The sequence below is a fragment of the Dermacentor andersoni genome, chromosome 4, assembly GCF_023375885.2.
Source record: "Dermacentor andersoni chromosome 4, qqDerAnde1_hic_scaffold, whole genome shotgun sequence".
Classification (NCBI taxonomy): Eukaryota; Metazoa; Arthropoda; class Arachnida; order Ixodida; family Ixodidae; genus Dermacentor; species Dermacentor andersoni.
This window is the reverse complement of record NC_092817.1, coordinates 74,909,738-74,930,672: the sequence shown is the minus strand read 5'-3', so window position 1 is coordinate 74,930,672 and position 20,935 is coordinate 74,909,738. Positions and strand designations below refer to the sequence as shown.

Sequence of the window (20,935 nt, the reverse complement as noted above, 5' to 3'; positions counted from 1 at the left end):
CGTAATAATGTTTAGCGCGCATGTCAGTTTTCGAGGCATGCCTACGGTATATAGTAAGAGAACTGACAATAGCGCTACTTTCTAGATGTCAGCCCCGAAATTGTCTGTGTGTGAAGTCCTTTTACTAGATGTCAGCCCCCGAAATTGTGGCGAAAGCCATTTCAGTGCCCCTCAATAGTTTCCCAGAAAGTCTTCTTTAAACCAGCGGACACAAACCATGGGAAAAAACAGCACATTTCATGGAAGATTTTAGGGACGAATATCTCGTAAGCGGGGATAATGTCTGGATTCCTTAAGGTGGACACGCCTTAGGCACCTGACCATCCTCAATTCATCAGTTCCAGCACGTGCAAGAAAACAAATTGTTAAAAGGTTAGTTGCTGAAAATTTGTGAATACGTCTTTCGCCATTATACCCTATATAGCATCATCATCAATGATAAACAAAGAGCTTACAGGGGATTACTGCTGAATATATGGAATCGGTCGCTTCATAAGTTTTCGCCATTGAAAATTATCCTTTTAGTTTTAATTGTCAATTGTAAAGATGAGAGATGATCGTAGCTAAACACCCATTGGGCTTGCTCGTCAGAAATAATAAAGATGACGCAAAAGTTGTTTTCAAACAATGATGACTCGTACCGCCTCAAATATACCTTGTCCTTTGAACATTTGCTCTCGTGCATTTTGAGCCTTTGGTCTCTTGAAGTTCTGGCCGTCTCCTCTCGAGTTGATGGGAGTACAGCATTGTTCGTGCAGATTCTAACTAACAAACGTGCAAAGCTGTGCAATAAACTTATGTTCAAAGAAAAAGAAAACGCTGTGTGCGTATAACTGTGCCTCGGTCCTATAGCTGCTCCCAAGTTAGGCCTCGATTACCACAGGGCAAGCGACTGGCCATGCCAGACATCTGCTCGCTGTGGGTTGCATAAACAGCCGCTTTAGTGGGACTAGTGTCCGGCTCTCCAGTTTTCCCGTGGAAAAGTAACCACAAACATCTACCGAAGAAGTGGATAGCTGCAGTGCGCCCCCTAAACCCGGACGGCTCGTCAGAAAAGCCAACATTGAAATGCAAGTATTTGCAGCGGCCTCTTTCACAGAGGGGCGTAATCTGTCTTTCAGAGTTTATAGTTGTTTTTACGGAGTTTCATGCAGCATGGGGATTGTCGCGGAATCTTGTTGGGTGCGCGATTTTCTGGTCTGTTTTCTGTTGCAACAGCGCCGGGATCTGGTAGATCTTAACTTGTTAGGCCGAAATAACTGTCAAGTCGTCCGACAGAATGCTAGGTCGTCTGGCAAATCTCGGTTCCATCCTTCATGGGATCGTAATACAAGAATGGTTCTGCACTCTTTCTGAAAAAAAAAAGAAAGAAAAAGAAAACGGGTTCAACTATGCCGCATCCGTCGCTTTCGCGGAAGAGCTAAAGCCAAAGAGGACCTACACAAATTTACGACACCTGATTCTTCCTTGTAGGTTGCCGTTCGGCGTCACTTAATGGCAGGTGACCATGACTGACGTTGCCATGGGCATCAGGAGACCAGGCGAACGGGCAGGGACGAAGACGTTGCTGTTTCAACAACTTGAAGGATTTACTTGCAACGTGAGTAAAGTTTTAGATGAACAGATAGACAAAAAGATTCTCTACATGACGGGGTCACTTAAATAGCGCCTCTGTTACAATAGAAGCAGTCATCGTACCTCGGGTGGATGAGGGTTGTGGCGAAAACATGCACTGTCTTTCCTCTGATCCGCCTCCGAGTTAGGCGACAAGACCCCTCCTTTTTCAGCAAGGTGGGTCTTCCTTTGGTCCAAGTGAGGCAAATCGTTGTAATCGTTGTTGAGTGTAGAGCTCTTCTCCGCGGTGATGACTTGTTATGTAACGATGAAAATACTTTCAAAGCCCCCAAACAACAAATGGCATCAGGGGCGCTTCACGTGATCGCTGCCTTCCACTGTAACTGAACGCGGCGCGCATTTTTTAGTCGCGAAGCTTCTGTCTCCCTTAGGGCGCAAACTCTGTTCATTCTTCATAGGGCGGGAGTAACGTTATCTAAAAGCACGTCGTAACTATCCCCCAAAGATAATCTTGCCGACGGGATGCCATTTCTACTCGTACGACCCGACACTCAATAATCTTTCGCGCAAGGGTGGGACATTGACGTGAGGCTTCAACCCCGCACCACGCCACACACGTGCATTCCGGATATTAGCTTCCTGCCGGCGACCGGAAGTCTGTTCTCTGGTGCCACTCGAAACACTAAAAAAAAACCACCTTGTAGAAATACATATCATAGTTGAAGCCGGCAGGCAAACACCATGCCACTCCCAAACATGCCAGGCGTGAGTCACGCACCAAACTTACTTAGCTTTTGAGGAAGGCGACTGCTAACGACGCACACAATATAGGCAATAAATGGTAACATTGACTTTAGCAAAACCTGCACAAAAGATCAAGCCCAATGATGCCACGAGACATTACTCTGTAGAATCTGTCACCGTTGTCAGCGCAGCGAATCCAACATCGAGAATAAGCGACTTGCATGGCAAATTTAGGCGGTTTGCCCAGAAAATGATGACCGCTAGTAGGGCGCCTCAATTTAAAATAAGGTAGGGTGCCCTAGAAGAAGAAGTTGAAGTCTTGCACGAAAGCCGAAGCATCGATGTTGATAGCAAATTAGTGGACAGCTAGCTATACGAACGATGGATAGTAGATTTATTGGCCGCATGAACGTACAAAGATGTGCATACTAACTAAATTAGAAAGCATGGTGTCAAGCAAACATGAACAGATCTCACTCGATGACCGCGGAAACTGGCTGCCAACACGCTGGAGTGAGGAAGCGCGGCAGCAGCAGAGAGTGAACTGACCTTCGTGCTGCCTCTCGGCATCAACGCGAACTAAGCCGCGAAAACACAGCGCTCGGCGGACTCTGTCCCCGTCGCAGATGGCTTTCAAGATAATACAGAACAGGCGGGCGCACGCGGCCGTCCGCCACGCCCGGAGTTGAACACGCCCCCCACCCCCTCTCTCCTCCCTCCCCCCCACCCCGGATCCTTGCGCGCGACGGAAGACGGCGTGCTTCCTAAAGCTTTCCTCGCGTGCGTGCGCGAGATAGAGCCACGATCGCCAGCTCGCCCTCGCAAGCTTTCACTCGCGCATAAAGCATACGGCGTGAGGTGACGATTTTATTGTCCTTGGACTTTATATGGAACCTCACGGTGATGCGATATGGAACCTCACAGCAGAAATGCACCTGAAGTATCCACATTGTTACGCTGCAGTAGTGATATATAAAGATGTATTAACATTATTTACACGAGAGAATACGATGCATAAACAAGACGGCTGTCGAGGGCGATTCCCCCTCTACACGTCAAATCGTTTTCTTCTGGCTGACGCCACTCTTGGTTGCGCGGTAACTTAACCCCCCCCCCTCTAAAGGTGCCATCTCGGGGCTACCTATAAGAGAAGTGAACTCGCAGCAAAGTAAGGCATCAGTTGGGACACACCTACAACGACCATGGTGACACGCGAGTCCAGCGCAGCGACATCGTAGTTCACATCGCCAAGCTGGCGCAATATCGTGTAGGGCCCTACGTGGCGTGGCAGCAGCTTTTCAGACAAGCCGACGCGGCGACATGGTGTCCATAGGGGGACAACAGAGCCAGGAGGAAATCGAACTTCCAGATGTCGGCTGTCGTACCGGATCTTCTGCGCGGCCTGAGACTCAGTGAGCCGGGATACGGCAATCTGGCGCGCCCTGTGAGCACGGGCGAATACGTCTTCAGCATATTCAGTGATGGTGCTCGTCGAGGAAGGAAGCAGTGTCTCAAAGGGCAAGGAAGGGTGGCGGCCGAACAGAAGGTAAAAGGGTAAAAAGATAATGGTCTCGTGACGGGACGAACTATAGGCGAAGGTCACCAAGGGTAACGTTCTGTCCCAATAACTGTCGTCGTCGGAAGCGTACACCCGCGAGCAAAAGTATACAAACCACAGGGTCGCCGAAAAAAACTGATTTTTTTCGTAGTTAACACGCAAGAACGAAAATTGACGAGTGCACTAGACAATTCATAATTCCAAGTTTGAACTGCAGTCTTAATATCAAGTTTCATTCACAGACATAGGAGATATTGAGCTTTATCGCGCAATCTCTGGTCCGTACACTCTTGCTCAGAGATGTACATAGACTGCATTTCTGTCAACGTGCGATTGAGCCACTCCATCAGTCTGTTTACCTGCGGGTGGTAGGCGGTGGAAAACTTGTTCTCGGCAGAATAGGAGTGAAGTAGGTCTTAAAATACTCGAGTCAAAAAGGTGTGCCCGCGATCAGTGAGGAGCTGCCGGGGTACACCCTTAATGGAGGATGGCGTCCTGTAAAAGGAAATCTGCCACATCAGTTGGACAACTTGTGCGTAAAGCTCGCGTGATTGCCTACTGGGTTGCGTAATCAGTCGCGACAACGACCCACTTATTGCCAGATTTCGATGTCGGAAAAGGGGCGAGAAGATCGAGACCGATGCGAATGAATGGTTCTGTGGGCACATCGATGGGGTGAAGGCGTCCAGTGGGCAGCACAGCAGGTTTTTTTTTCTTTTTTGCGGCGCTGACAGAGCGCACAGACTGCAACGTATTGACGCACAGAGCGGCACAGGCCTGGCCAGTAGAAGCGGCGGCGTACGTGGTCGTAAGTACGCGAAACGCCGAGATGGCCCGCAGTGGGGGCCTCATGTAACTGCTCAAGAAACTGCTCAAGTCCGGAGATGGCGTGGTACAACGAGTAAAAATTCTGGTCCTTCAGGGCGTAAGCAGTGACGGTAGAGAACGTTGTCGCGGAGCCCGAACATGCGCAGCGTGGGCTCCGAATGTCCAGAATTGATACGATCGATGAGAACACGTAAGCAGTCACCACGCCGCTGGTCAGTGGGGATGTCGTGCAGATCAGAAATGACAAAGACGCAAGAGTCAGTGTCATGCACATGATATTCAGGGCGGTCAACAGGATGACGGGAAGGGCAGTTGGCGTCCTTGTGCAAATGGCCTGACTTGTATAAAACAGTAAATGATTATTTCTGGTGCCGTAGCGCACATCTACACAGTCGTCAAGTGGGTCTTTAGGTGAGGAGAGCCAGCGCAAGGCGTGGTGATCGGCAACCACGCAAAATGTGCGGCCGTACAAGCAGGGGTGAAATTTGGCAACTGCCCAAAGTAACCCAAGCACTATTGTTGGGGTAATTGAAAAATTCCCCTGAAAAATTGAAAATTGCAATAAAAAGCCCATTGTCTTGTCACAAGCACAACCGTTGTTTCTCGAAACAAGTGACCGATGCAATTCCGTCGTAACCCACACATATGACGTTACGGAAAACAACCGTCAACTACTCACCGGAATCAGAGTCGGCGTGAACGACGAGGCCATCGTCCCGCACCCACGACGTTACGGTGACGTACTCCTTGACGTAGCTCGGTATCTGACAGCGCAGCACCCCTGTGTTGCCCTTGATGACGAACTCGTCGTACACTTGCACGTCGAACTCCTGGTTCACGGCTGCGAGGAAAGAAGAGTACGTGTAAACTTCCTGCCTGTACGCTTTCGCGTCGTATTCGCCAGCCTTACGTATATGTGAACTAACTAACTAACTAACTAACTAACTAACTAACTAACTAACTAACTAACTAACTAACTAACTAACTAACTAACTAACTAACTAACTAACTAACTAACTAACTAACTAACTAACTAACTAACTAACTAACCAACTAACTCACCACGATAAGTGTCATCACAAAAATTCCGAATACTAGTCACGGTACGCTACGTAAAGTCAGCAAACTATATAAAATATCGAAAATCCATGAATTTTGTGCGCCGTTGTAAGATAAACCCCGCCAGTGCTGTGCATTGACAAGAAGTGTGGTTTGCGACTGTGTCCGTACTTGGTTTTATGCCTTCACATTTACATCACATGGTACAGTGAAATAAGGACCATTATTGCGGTTTGACACTCAGAATTTTCAGTGAGCCATGCTGTATGTGGTAGTAGAAAGAACTGGAATAATTATTGTTATCAGAGTTATTTAACGTAAACGTATTACTTCTACACGAGCACTTTTCCATTTGACTACCATTGTAATACGACTGGTGCAACCGGGAACCGGACAAGGCCATAGGCACAAAAGGCCACAGCCATATAACCATGGTCACCATAATGCATAAACTAACTTTGAGTCGTGCGATGGCAACACCAAAGCCCCACTGCACGGTGATTCGGCTCGCTGAAATGCCGTAACCGAGCAAAGCCTTAAGGCAGGCAAGTAACCTGAAGCATGGCCTCGAAAGCAGCCATAGTGGTGCCCCGCAAGATAAATTAGATCACTAAGGTGTTCTCGTATGTGCATCGAAGTCTCAGCGTAAGGAATGTTCTCGCGTTCAGATCCCCTCGAACGGCGGCCAAGCAGGTATCGAACGTGCAATCATGTGCGGGGCAGTGGAACACCTCGGCTACCAAGCCAAATGCGGCGTGTCCTTCCGAAAACGAGGGTAGCAACAAAGAACAAAAAAGAGAAAAAAAAAGGAAGGAGAAAGAAGAACTAGAGAGACAAGACAGCTGGAGCTCCCGATGACAGATTGGTGCGGTCGATCATCGCGAACAGGCACCTTCCTCCCACTTCGTCGGCCAAGACATCTGCCTCGGCGTATCCGGTGCGTCCACGGACTTAGCGGGTGACCGGGCACGGCACGCAGTGCGTGGAAACAGCGTTTCGGGGCCCCGCTATCTCCGGCCGATAAGGAGAAGGGCTGATGGACGGGACGGTGGGCAGCGGGAGCTTCTCGGTTCCCGCTTTTACGTAATCGCGAGCAGAAGCGCGAAAAAGAAGCCCGTCGTCGACAGGCGGCAGTAAAAGAAAAGTGTAACGCTCGGCACAGCAGAGCCACCGAACGCGAAGAACAAAAAAAGTACGGGGCCAAATGCCCGGCCCGGCTCGGTTCCTCCGTTCCCGACCGTTTCTTCGCGCTCGATAGCAATTCACGGCTCGTCAGTTTCTGGGCGACGCGACACAATGGGAACGCGAGGAGACGGGAACGAAATACGAGGTGGGCCAAAAGAAATGGAGCCGGAAGCTATGAGCACAGAGGCGGTGACAACCGCAAAACCTCTGCTAAGTAAAAACAAAGCAATAATAATACAAAAAGAAATAGAACAAGACGAAAGGACCTGCTGAAAAAATAGTGCGCAGATCACCGAGAAAAAAGCACGAACAGCTGGAAACGCATGGGCGTCCGGTAAGAAGAGATGGTTGAATACGGCCGGGGAAGTGACCGCTAAACAGAGAGGCGAGCATTGCCCGCAGGCAACCCACGTCAACCGCTCCGCGCGTTCGGCCTTTCGGGCGTCTGTCGAAGTTGGCAGGAGGACGTGAAAACACGGTGGGAAATAAAAAAGTGCAGTCATGCGGCATCGCAGAGACCAGCGTAGCGCACGGGGATGCACTAAGCCTGGTCTGCCTCTCCGTTTTCCTTTCTGAGAGAATGCACGACAACCAAGACAGTGTGTATCGCGAGATGTGGAGAAAAAAAAAAAGAACAATAGAAGATTGCTGATTGACACGAGTGCACTGAAAAAGTCAAAACGACAACAAACTAACAAAAAAGAATTCACAGAAACAAAACCTAGACACATCACCACCGAAGTTGACGCACGGACACGCCGAAGCACTTTACGCTAGAAAGAAAATAGCAAGGAAGAGTGAAGCGACTGTTGCTTGACGGTTTCTTGCCAAAAGGAGCTCATTAAACAAAAACAAAAGCGGACAAACAGAAACGGTGTGGCAGTTCGTAGAAAAAAAAAAAAAGAAACTGCAATGAGGAGCGCGTCATGAGCTGGTGGGGAATACGGCACAAAAGGTGGGAACGACTTATACGTCGCCAACCTAGCGCAATCTGTATACTCTTCGAGCCGAAAGAACGAAGGTGAATTTAACGAAGAAAGCGTTTTGAATTCCAAGTGTTCTTGTTGCTTTGGTTTTCTTGTTAAAGTGTGCGTCCTATGTGCCGAATTCATAAAGCTTTTCGTTCGCAAGACCTGTTCGCTGCTGGCCTGCTGCTTTTACTGCTAATATTGGCCTGACGAAAGAATGCTTCCTTGAACACCTGAGCCAAATATTGCTCGGTCCCATGCTGCAGTTCCGTACAATGCCTCTCTATAAAGCTCAGTCATGATTTCCTAAGGCTCCGCCAAACCTCTGCCACCTAAACTGCACATGCTGACACCATGGCGCCCTCATAGGACTGTTGGCTATAGATGCGACAAAACATCGTGACCCCTATTAACTTTATCAACGTCCACAAAAGCGCTTGCAACGGTAACAATGTTCATGACAATCGACGAGCTAAATTATCACGATATACCAATGGAGAGGACAATTAGCGATACCGAAGTGACAGAAAGCTCGAGTAATGCGCGCCATAGCGTAAGGCCGTGATCGTCGTCATTGTCATCATTGCGGGCTAGTTTGAAGCCTGTCTTTCTGTGTGCCGTACCGACCAATTGCCATTATAATTACAGGAGTGCAAGTATACTTGTCGCAACAGCACGCAAGCTACCATGATTGGCTAGGTCCTGCTTTTGCGAACCACTCTAGCGTACAAACTGCTCCGGGAAAGCAGTCGGTGTTCCCGCGGCCTCGTTCATCGTATCCTAGTTTTTTTCAGTTTTTCTTATATCTTGAAAGGATATCCCGCGCACGTTTTGCGACGTGAACTCTTTACGCGGCAAAAAGCGATTTGCTTCGGTTAGAACGGCAGCGCCTTTGCTGTGCTCGTTGTTTCCGAAATACGTGGTATTATGCAAAGCAACCGGTCCCACACACACGCAAAAGAAGCAACGAACAGGGCTCTGCGCTTGTTGGAACTCTTGACCAAAGTTAACGCGCATCCCCGAAGTGCCGAAACTAGGAGCTAGAATTTTTTTTAGTTAGTTTTCTTCACGGGTTATTCACGCGCAGGTTCTTCTTCCTTCCATGATTTTTTTTTTCTTACGCGCAACGAGAACGTATTAAAAGTTTTTAATTGTTTCTTCGCGAGCACAGCGACAAGCATTTCATTTTCCGGAAGAATAGATGGTGGACAAAGGTTGCTATGGCGAAGAATGAGTAGTTTTGGGAATTCCGGCAGAGCTGAAGTTCTCGAATAGAAGGAAGTTAAGAAGAAAAAAAAAGAAACACGCGAAGAATGCACGTGCATTGCTTATTAACATTATCGGGTAGGAACTGCGCAACTGCACGTTAGCAACAAGCTGTAGCGTACAAAAGTACAGTAAAATGCTTAAGCGATTTTCTTTTTGATATCTCTAGAGTAGCTGTCCGGAGGACCTCATACATGAAAAAAAGAAAATAGAGATTTTCTAAGAAATGTGTGTGTCATGCTACTTCATACTTCATGCTACTGCCGCTTTCAATTCCGCATGTTCGCAACGTTTAGCATGTTTACACATAGAAAGGGGAGGGGGGGGGGGGCGAGAAAGGAACACCAGCGTTGCCGTTCCACTTTCGCGACTGCATAAATTCTCTTTTCTAGAGAATACAAAAGAAAGGTAAACGTCGGGCAGCGGGCCCGCTGCTATGCTATCTGCAGCCAACAGGGGCCGGCATTTTCATAATCATTATCGCCCCGGCACCGTCATCGCCGCGTCCGTGCAGCAGCACTGGAGAGGACAGCGCGATGAAAACAGCGGAGACGGTTAAATGTGTATAGTGCCTAAAAAACGCCCCTCCCCCCCCCTCCTCAACGCCCCTCCGCCCTTCTCCATACATACGCAAAGTGCTGCACATTGGCGCGTCCGTTAGGGTAGGACCCGTCGTTGCTGAGTTCGCATGAGAAAACAAATAATAAGGGACGACAAAAAAAAAAAAAAGAAAGAAGAGCAGAGGTTGGAGCCACTATTTCGGGCTTCCTACATAAATCCTCGCATGCGCTATTCGTTCACGGACAGCGCGGAAGAGAAGCCTCCGGTTCGCAGCTCTGCAATATATACATTCTTTTTTTTTTTTTGTCGGTTCTGCGTCAGCGCGAGCGGGTATGTGCGGGTGCGTGTGCACGTCGTCGGCACTTGTGGGCGAGCAACAACGTCCGTCGGTGCTCGCCATCCAAGCCCCCGGACTCGCACAGAGCACGCGTAGCGAGCAGTTCGCGCCGGCGTAGCGCGTTCGCGAGTGCGGAAGAATTCGCTGGAAGAGGCCCCGGCGTCGTTCATGGGCCATTTGCGAGCAACGGCAGTGGCTGGCTGGCTGGCTGACTGGCCGACCAGCCGCGGAGAAGAAGGGAGGGAGGAGGGGCTTCGAAAGTGAGAGTTGTAGAGCAGCGTGTCCGGTGGAGAGCGTATACCCGCGGTATAGGCGCAGTGCCTGCAGGACAAAGGCGGCCGGAGCGTTGAGAGCTTTTAACGTGCGATTTGGAGCCACCGCCTATACTGCATAGCGCTCTGCTACTGTTTTCCGTGTTACTCATTTCTTGTTTATTTTTTTTTTATGGTTCGTGCAACACTAGCCGAGTGTGCGTATTTTTTTCGTATTTCCTGAGCCGCTTTTCTCTATTCTTATTTTTTTTCTGCACCAGAACCTTGTAACGGCAGATGTGGCGCCGTGGAGTGCTATTGATTCTGTCTACGGTAAAGGCAAATGCAAGGAAGGAGAAGAGACGGTAAGAGCGCGAGAATTGGAGCATGCAAATGGGGTTCGGTAAAATAAGGGAGCGGTAGAAGCACCGGCAAAAAGGAGTGGGAGGAGACAAAATGAACTAAGAAAAAAATAATGTTTGAGAAGGAGATAGGTAGTTAGTATGAAATCGTTAAGCAATAGAGGAAAAAGTGCTCGCAATATTAAAAAAAAAAACATTTCGAGCGCCGTAGATTTATATCGCATAAGCTTTTGCTTCTGGTTGGCTTATTCACAGATCCGCATGGGGGAAAAACATTGTAAAAAACGAAGTGAAATATGTTCGATGGGAGAAGCGATGCCTCAAGTTTGTTGAAAAGTTAAGAAATTAAATAAAAAATGTTGCGCATGTTAATAAAGCGTGCGCAAGTTTTCTCTTTCGTTTTCGCATTTATTTGTTTGTTTCTAGCTTCTCATGTCGACGGCCCTTGAGAGAGGACAACTTAGCTTACAACGAGTTGACTTTCTTGTGAAGCTTGTGACAAAAGCGAGGTTTTCTGAAGCTATAAGATTCTTTTTTTTTTTTAGATGAGCGACATCTAGGTGAAATGAGGATATGTATAGATAAGTTGAAGTACCATAAATTCATATATAATTGGAAAACGCGGCAGTAGGACGCGAGTTTATTTGTCTATCGATTTAGAATTGAGTGCTCACTTATACGCATTGCGCACACTTTCTCCTAACACGAGTATTGAACAGCAATAGCGACTTTGCACTCTTAATGCAGTCGATCAACGATGTCTGACTAAAGGAGCCTGACTAATTTTGCTTACCAATTTCTTTGTGCGAAGCGAACAAAGGTTAACAAGATTAAAGTTGGAGAAGATGGCCGCAGGGGATAATCGCTTGTATGCTACCTCACATTATGCCCCGGTGATCAGAAGAGCGTTTACTGCGTCGAGCACGTCATCACCTCTCATTTGGTGAGCACATCGTTGTTTTTTACCCGAATAAGCAGTTATTTATCATTTAGCTGCTAGATATCTCCTTACTTTAGATTTGTAGCTCAGCGTAACAAAGCAGCGATATGTAATGCTGCACTGTGAAGAGGGACCTCTGGTCAAGTGAAATTAAACAAGCTCCCGAGGAGAAACAACAACTTTTCCCAGAATAGAATAAATAATGGAGATGCTGCCTTTAGTAGCAAGTGCCGCTTGCTCAATTTACGATGTTAACAAAAGCTTGTAGACTGCAGACAGAACAACATAAGTGAACAGAATACATGAGAGAAGCAAGAGAGCAGAAAGTGGTGCCGAAAAAAGCTTTGTGAACCAGTGCGCTTCTTGACAATAAAAATGCGAGAGAATGTAATGCTATTGTCAGATGACGCTCAAGTAAAACTCACACGGACCATGGCTAATATTGAGGTGGTGCTTTCCTGTCGTTATATTTATTTTCTGTTTTGTTTCACACAACCTCCCTGTATTTCCTTCTTCTTTCTTCTGCTCCTTTTGACTCCTACTTAGGGCGGATATAGGGCGACTATGTATCTACCCTCGGATCTGCTGTTCGCAAGAATTGGCGTTCATTCGTTATTTGGGAAAGGTAAAACAATCTGTGGCTCTCTTGCCACTGCCGCTGGGTGTGCTGCCAACGGGAGCTGTACTTTGTTGAACGTAACGACATGGTATAGAACGTATGGGAGTAAGACTAATTTTGGGTGTTTATATTGAGTTCATGTCGCTTTGATGATGCCGCGTTTCTTCTCTTCTCTGAGGACTCAGTCAACTTATGGTCGCAGACAGTAGCAACTTGTGTTCTCCAGGACTCGTTCAAAGCGACCATCAAAGGTAGCTGAAGAAGCATCTGCTGACGTCCCATCAGTACGCTGCAGACGACGCCCTTCATTTGCCATTACTTGCTTTTTTTTTTATTGCGATAGCAATTATATGGACACCCCAGGCACATTTTTGCCATCGCCGTCGCCGTCGCCGTGGTGTTCAGTATAATGTACAAGGGCGACACCACCATCGCCGCGCGTCGCGGTTCAAACTTGCGCGCCATATATGGAGGAAAGCGAGGAGGCAATGCATAGGTAGGGAGGTAGGGAGGGAGGGAGGGCGGATTCGACTTCACCAACCAGTGCGTACATTGAACGGCCGTGCGCGATCGCGCGCGCCTTGTCTTGAAAGGGATGGGCAGACGGCTCATACGCGCGCTGCGTTCTCCCTTGCACTGAAGCGATAGACCGCACGAAGGTCGCTTGGTTCGCTGCTGCTGCTGCGCTTCCTCACACCAGCGTTTTGACAGCGAGTGTCCGCGCTCTCCGAGCGTAATGTGTTCATGTTTGCTTGTTCACGCTGACACCACGCTTCTAAATTCAGTTAGTAAGCGAATGTTTCCAAACTTATACGGCCGATGAAACTACTATCCTTACTTCGTATGACTGTGTACGAATTTGCTATCGGGATCGATGCTTCGCCTTTCGGGAGAAACTGCGACTTTTTCATATGAAGTGCACGCATTGAGCCTGACAGTCCCCTACGGTTCGCCTAGATTTTCATGGCTCTCCAAAGCGCTGAGCAAGATTTCTTATACTCTAGCTAACTCGCGAGTCTCTTTGTGAAAGCTTTGCTTTTGGTACACCAGAGACTGTATTAAGAAAAAAGTCCTCATGCTAGAATTGTTTTTAAGAGCATACTGCAGCAAATCGTGACCAGGGACATGTAATCATCCATGACAGCCGACCAATGACAAACATCTGTCTTGAAAGAAGACCTTTGTGAATTGGGTTCGAGAGTCCTCGAAAACAAGCGCATCACAACTTTATGACGATGTAACTTGAGAGAAGCAGTGGCGTTACTATAATTAGCGTCGAAGTCACTTTAACATTCAGTTTGCGTTGTCAATATTTAGAGTGGTATGAGGTGCTAAGAACAGCATCACTGCTATACTATATTTACGCCAAGATAATGGTAGAAAGTAATTGATTCTGTAGGTCGAATGAGTCACTCTCACATCGGCGACAGATGAATATGTAGCTTTGAATTTTCTTACGTTTAATTCCGTGTGTCAGTTTTCACGCTAATAGCAATGTTCATAATCAGAATACGTTAGTCACATATTATCGGTTAGTGTATAAAGTCACATTGCGACTTATCGGTGTCACTAGGCTTTCAAACTTCCTGCTTAAGTACGCAATTATCAGCTACACCTATTGGCTGATATTTGTATACTTACGAGGAAACACGACTGAAAATGTCATTGTTACCAGGTTAAAGGCTTACTAACAACGAAACTTCAGTTTGGCTAAATTGGTGATAACTGAGTGTTACATATTACCCAGGCAATCTTTGCGAAGTTTAAGGGCTGGCATTTCTCTAATTTTCTAATTATGAGCCTATAGGTAGCAGCTAAGGAGACGTGGCGCGCACTAAGTGGTTTGCAGATGTGGCGTAAGTCCTTGTACTTTGTCGCAGAGATTTTTCAGGGTACCCAGGGCTGGTATTTAATCTCGGAGGTCATGCTTAGGAGTGTGTTCCGACTCTTGACTCACTTCCGGCGAGTGGTAACGGCGGCGTTTTCTTCAGTTTCAGCGTCAAAAAAGTCTACTTCGTGAGCCTTTCGTGACGTATTCACTTGCATTTAAAATGCAGAAATTTTCACGGGTGCATGGTCTATATCTACACTGTCTGTAACTAGTCATTTTACGTGGCTCTAAATGTTGTTGCAGTTGGCGTTAGATGAAAAAAAAAAAGTCAGTGCACGCAACGGAGTTTAAGTCCTACGTTAGAACCCCTCCGTATAGTGCGCAAGTTTGGAGACATCTCGAAGGCGAACAGCCAGCCATCCCATGCTTTTGGGAGCGAAAACTGGGCCTTTTTCCAACGAATTAAAGTTTCCACGTGGTGGAATATGGTTGGATTCAAGAGGGCTTTGAAGTATATAAAATAAATAAAAATAAAATAATAAGTAAGTAAGTAAATAAATAAAACGGAAAGAAACAGTCGGTTCTTGAGGCTTTTGTCGCAGCACTGAGCACCAAGCAATGAACAGCGCCAAACGGATCGGATCCTAAGCGGCATCAATTACCGAGGAATGCGAATCTTGTCAAGGATTTCACGGGAACCGCCTCGGTGGCTCGTTGCCAGTTTATGGTTAGGGCTCACTAATGAGGACTAGGTGGTTAGAAGCGATGTAGCAATAGCCTTAAATGCTCAGCTGGGAGTAGAATAAACTGAGGAGATGCGGGGAACGTTACTAGCCGGCCTTGCTACCGCGGCGGTAAGCTATAATGTGCGATAGAGTGACTGTATAAAGCAAGTTGGCAGTCTGTTTCAAAAAAAAAAAAAAAAGACACATCACAAGTTAGTACGCTTTCTTTAACCTCCTCTCAAACTTGTGATCAAGTTTCCGGTCCTTAAACTTGTTACTAAATACCGCTCTAAAGTAACATTTAGGACAGTGAATGCACGAGAGTTCCAAGATGTACTACTTGGTTTACAGGAGAGCGCATCTGTCTTGTCAGTGTCACTTGTCCCTCTTACGCTCTCATGAACCGCTCTAACTGCTCCACGAATGCGGGCCCTCTGCCCGTATTACGAGGCAGTTTGGAGGCTAAAGCAGTTTATAATTGACGCGCTTATCTTGACAGTCATGATAGTGTGCGCACTTGTTCAAATAGCGAAAGTGGCCTGCCAATGACAAGCTGTTCTTGTGAAAGTAGAACTACGTTGGTACAGCCGCTGTTATGGACATAAATATAAACTTCAAATTTGTCCCGGAAGTTATCTACAAATTCGATATTTGGGGATGTCTCAATCTAACTTTTAGTCAAACTTCTAAACGAAAAATCTGCGGGAAATCAAGACCTGTCTGTCAATATTTTATGAAGAGAAAAGGGAAAAAATAAGGAAAATCAACGGCCGACGTTCTGCTCCTTTTACTAGCACATGTGTTTCCTATCGTTATTGTTCAGTTGTGAAGATTTGCTTTCCCGAGCTGTGTAGGAATAACTTAATTTTCTGCGTCAAAATCAAACAGAACGAATGCGGCGTATAACGTTCCTTATTTATTTCACTGGATAACGCGCAACGAGTTCTTTAGTTCATTGGTACATTATCAGATAGTAGCATTGTATACATGTAATCGCATTTAAGGGCATTAGAACTACAAGTGCTGCTGCTCTTGCAAGGCGTGCGTTTGTGTTTACATGCAATTATTTCCAATTTCTTTCTGTCTCCTTGATTTCATACAAACAAGAACAGGAAGTCTTGCATGTATACTGATATTCAGACTTAACAAACCAGACACGAGTCAACAGCAGAATGTCAGATTGCAGAAAAAGAAATTATGGGGCTTTACATGCCAAAACGACGATTTGATTACGAGTCACGCCGTAGTGGGGGACTCCGCAATAATTTGGACCACCTGTTTTTTTTTAAACTGCACCTAAATTTAAGTACACGGGCGTTTCCGCATTTCGCCCCCAGCGAAATGCGGCCGCCGTAGCAGGGATTCGATCCCGCGACCTCGTGTGTAGCAGCGCAACACCATAGCCGCTAAGCAACCGCGGCGGTTCAGATTGCAGAAGGCTGATTTGTAAACGGAGTGACATGTTGTTCGGCAGAAAGCAGCGCAGAGCGGGGTGTGCAGCTCCGAGTGGAAGAGCGTTTGAACATTTGACATCTTGTAGACACTCCGGGATCGTGAATTACACATCTATGGGTAGATGGCTATTAACAGTGAACACTTTATAGTTCCAGTCTGCGTATTGGAAAGCTTGCTTGATATTGATAGTGACCTTGTCTGAAAAAATTATCGAGCTTACATTTGCGTTTAACTTAGGGTAGTTGGGTGGCTGCTGTCTAAATATTTTCTTTCTCTACCCGAAAAAAACAAAAACGACAATCATGTACGCCCTTGCATACAGCGCTTTAAGTTATGGCATACGGTGTTTGATTTTTCTTCCCCTCTTTGGCAGAGCCAGGCTCACCGTATCGTGAAGGGTATGTTGAAAAGTGTTGCTTACAATACCACTGCATCCAGCGATACGGACTTGTTTTTGTTACAGTGATTCCAAGCGTAACTACGTAGCTCCGCGGTCTTCACGCAAGGTACCCCGCCTCATTGTGCCCATTGTACAAGATTCGGCAAGGCTAGAAGACGTGCGTATGTACCAAAAATTTTCAATGAGTTTGCGGAAGAGGTTTTCAATGTAACATCAAAGAAGAGCTTGAAAAACACTCCTAAATCATTGTAAATCCCGGTATTGTTATCTTATTGTTAACTCTACTTCATCTTTCTTGTACAGCGCAAAGTTTTTTTAACACAATGCGGTAGTGATTACTAACAATATTCTACTTTGAATTTCTTGCGATATTTTTTCCTCGCCGCTGCTGCCATGCCTAGTCGCGCAACGCTCCTAATTTGCTTCGACATGCCTGAATTGTACGTTACCTTTTACCCTTGAATATGATAACAAATAATAATAATAATAATAATAATAATAATAATAATAATAATAATAATAGTAATAATAATAATAATAATAATAATAATAATAGTGGTGGTGGTGGTGGTCGTGGTGGTTATGATGGTGATGATGATGAAATGAAAGATCTCATACAAAGACGGAAAAATCACAAGGCATAAACAGAGGATGTGTCGTGGGCTCCTTAAAAGCCAAATAAGAAGAGCTGAAATGCGAAAAGGCGAAAACAACTCAGCGCCTTGTAATGCTTCACCGCGTCTAAGCGGGAACGCAGTCGGGGCTGTGGCAGCGGCAGAGGCTCCCCCCCCCCCCCCCCCCCCAATTTAGACGGCGCTCCCAACGAACTCGCTCTTTGCTTTCAACGCTTTCTAAAGCAAAATTCCCGGAGCTTCACTTTGAATAGGTCTGTAATCCTATTCCCACGGGGCACTAAAGTTACCATCAACTGCAACATTTCCCCTTCGCTTTTTCCACCAGGCCCTGTTCTAGCACTGCGCAATGTTTCTAGGCAAGAGAGTTAGTTTCGTTTTTTTTTCTTAGCGTTTAAGTGGGCATGGGAAAAGCAAACGTCCGAAACTAATAGGACCGGAGCATGTGCTTAATTTCTTTTTATCAGAGTCGCATTTTTCTTTAGACTTTCGCTGGCCTACAAGCGGGCTAAGCAAGACAGCTACTTTGCTTGCATATTTGAATCAATAAACGTAACGCGTATTTCCGAGAGGTCTGCGTCAAGAAAGAAAAAAAAGAAAGAAACAAAGCAAATATAGTTTTAAAGTAAATATTGCGGAGCTCAAACGAGAACGTGTTGCGCCAGATTTGAAGATGTTTCCAGAGGCAAAGAGGAGAAGAAGCTTGAAACCTCTGATTAGGCTTCCTTTTTTTTTTGCATACCCTCAAGCTTCCACTCGTGAGCGGTTGCATGATCGCCTGTCGGCTACTTGGCCAGACTCGTGCAGCCACCTACTGTCAGCAGGTGACAGCTGACCTCTCCCCCCAGCCGCAGATCACATTTTCGCTGGGGCCGAGCAACGCTGTCCTTCCTTTCGATCGTGTCGCCTGCATCGAATAACCTCTACAAGGCGAGTTAGCACTGGTGCCTTACCAGATAGCAGAGAACAACCAAGACAAGCCTCTATGGGGTCTCCGGAGATGCAAGCGGTGCGCAAACAAGAACTGATGAGTGCAAACGTTCATTTGACTATTTCTTCACGCTGCTCTTTAGTGTGGTGTTTTTCCCGGTGTCGCCCACTGCCAGCTACTTCGTTTTCAGCGAAGCGTTCTTCTTGCCTGGTAGGTGCGAAGTGTCGCGTTGCATTGCACGACCGCGCAAGACCACGTGACGCCCGTACCAGTTTTCATTGGGCCATCTTACGCAAGAATGAAACGCGAAGCAGAATATCCAACTTTACACCTGTCTTTCGAGTCGTACTTCTCTGAGCATGAACTTTTCCGCATTCTTCCCTCGACAAACATCAAGCATTGCCTTCGTTCTCATGACACTCGCTGCGTCGACGTCTTGCTGTGTGTATTCCCATGAGCTGCCCTTTTCATTTCGACTTAGACTAGGAACGCTGAAGCGCATAAACATGGACATTGCATGGAACTAAAGTTGTAAATGGTGCGGTGCGAAAGACAAAAACACTGCATGAGGACACACGTTGCATAGCGGACAATAAAGAGAATTGTTTGCATCGAATTTAGTTTTGTAGCATTTAGTTAACCTCTTCACGAAAGCGTCTGTGCGCACAGATTACTACATGTGCGTTTCGTAAGTTTACTCCAGAGAGAATAAAGAAACATGCACATCCAACGCAAATGCTGTAATCTATGCGCGGAGTGAAGCTCTGGTAAGTGGGTAATTAAATAATATGCAACTAAATGCTGCGCGTGCAATTGCGCTTTGTTTTCAGGATCTCCATCGCGTAATCTCGTGCAATGTTCATGTTTATGCCCGACACAGGCTACAACATTATTCGCACGCAAAATATACGTTTATGAACTACACCGTTCTGAAGCTGTAGCGAACTGCAAACACCAAATCATGGTCCGATGCACAGTGTGAGTAGTCGACCCAGGTAGGTCACGAGCACGAGGACGATATATTATACTTGAAAAAGGAAGAATGTTGACGAGGGTTATACGGCCCAGAGAAGCAGGACACGCATATAAATACATTTAATGTGTCTATGCGTCTGGAACGTGTAGCAGTTGCACATTCCCATTCTGAAGGATTGACCAAGAATGGACCCATACACACAGGCACGTACCCCATCGTGCAAGAATGAGGTATCTCAAATATCAAATAGTAAGGGAAGTCAAAGAACACGCTAACTATCACGGTCTAGTCACGTAAACGATCTGGATGCTTTATAGACGTCTATGAGTCAGATCACGCTGAAGAAGTAGAACAGTTTTATGAAGATGTTCAATTTGCAATGAGGAAGGTGGAAATTCAGCATACTGTAGTCATAGGCGACTTCAATGCAAATGTAGGGAAAAAGCAGGCTGGAGAACAAGAAATGGGCAACTACGACATCCTTCATAGGAACACTAGAGGAGACATGCTGGCGGAATTCGCGAAAAGGAATAGACTCTAAATAATTAATACCTTCTTCAGGAAATGCAGTAATAGGAAGTGGACTTGGAAAAGCCCTATTGGGGAAACAAGAAATGAAATATGTTTCATAATCTCTGTCGATCCGAGCATAGTGCAGGATGTAGAAGTGTTCGTTAAGGTAAAGAGCAGAGAGCATAGGTTAGTGAGGTCTGCGAGGTCTTTCAATTTGAAGAGAGAGAATAACATTATTCAAGAAGAAACAGGCTAACTTAGACGCAGTAAGGGTAAAAGCAGACGAATTCAGGCTCGTGATCGCACACAAGTATGCAGCTTTAGAACAGAAAGATGACGATAACATAGAGGTAATGATTGAAACCGTAACTGGGCGGATTTCAGAAGCAGCGCAATTGAAGTGGGAGGTAAGGCACCAAGGCAACCACTAAGTAAGCTTTCCCAAGTAACAAAGGACCTAATAAAGAAGCGACAAAGCATGAAAGTGTCTAAATAAAGAGACCAAATACAATTCACCGAACTATCAAGACTGGTCAACAAGAAGAAAGTAAGGTATATTCTAAATTATAACGTGGGAAAGATTGGGGAAACAGTAAAAAATGGTCGCAGCATGAAATCAGTGAGAAGAAACTTGGCATAATACAAGGCAAGATGTGCAGGGAAAAATAATCATGATAATGTCATCAGCACTTTCTATAATATAGTAAAAGCAGCAGAAGAATTCTGTACTGGCCTGTACAGTACGCAGAGCAGCCAGGCTATCTTCATTCGTAGTAGTGACGAACAGGATATAGAGGCTCCTTATATAAGTAGCGATGAAGTTAGAATGGCATTGTAAGATATGTGCCGCGGAAAAGCGGCAGGAGATGGAATAACAGTCTATTTAACCAAAGATGGAGGAGATATTATGCTTGAAAAGCTTGCGGCCTTTTATAGGCAATGCCTCACGACTTCAAGTGTACCAGAGAGCTGGAAGAAGCCCAACATTATGTTAACCCATAAGAAGGGAGACATTAAAGAATTAAAGAAATTTACGCATATTAGCTTGCTTTCAGTGCTGTATAAAATATTCACCAACATAATTTCCGATAGATTTAGGGCAACGCTTCGCTCCAATCAACCAAGAAAACCGGCTGGCTTCAGGTAGGGGTATTCTTCAATGGACTGCATTCATGTCATAAATCGGGTAATTGAGAAATTTTAGGAGTAAAACCAACCA

At 46.1% G+C, this 20,935-nt stretch overlaps 1 protein-coding gene across 1 annotated transcript in view; it reads right to left on the bottom strand.

Moving 5' to 3' along the window:
- Window positions 1–20,935, bottom strand: part of LOC126536325 (cell adhesion molecule Dscam1-like) — a 400,621-nt gene that overhangs the window by 169,007 nt on the left and 210,679 nt on the right. The window contains exon 3 of the mRNA XM_050183244.3: window positions 5,385–5,546. Within this exon, the coding sequence (XP_050039201.1) occupies window positions 5,385–5,546 (162 nt within the window). The remainder of the gene's footprint in view (window positions 1–5,384; window positions 5,547–20,935) is intronic.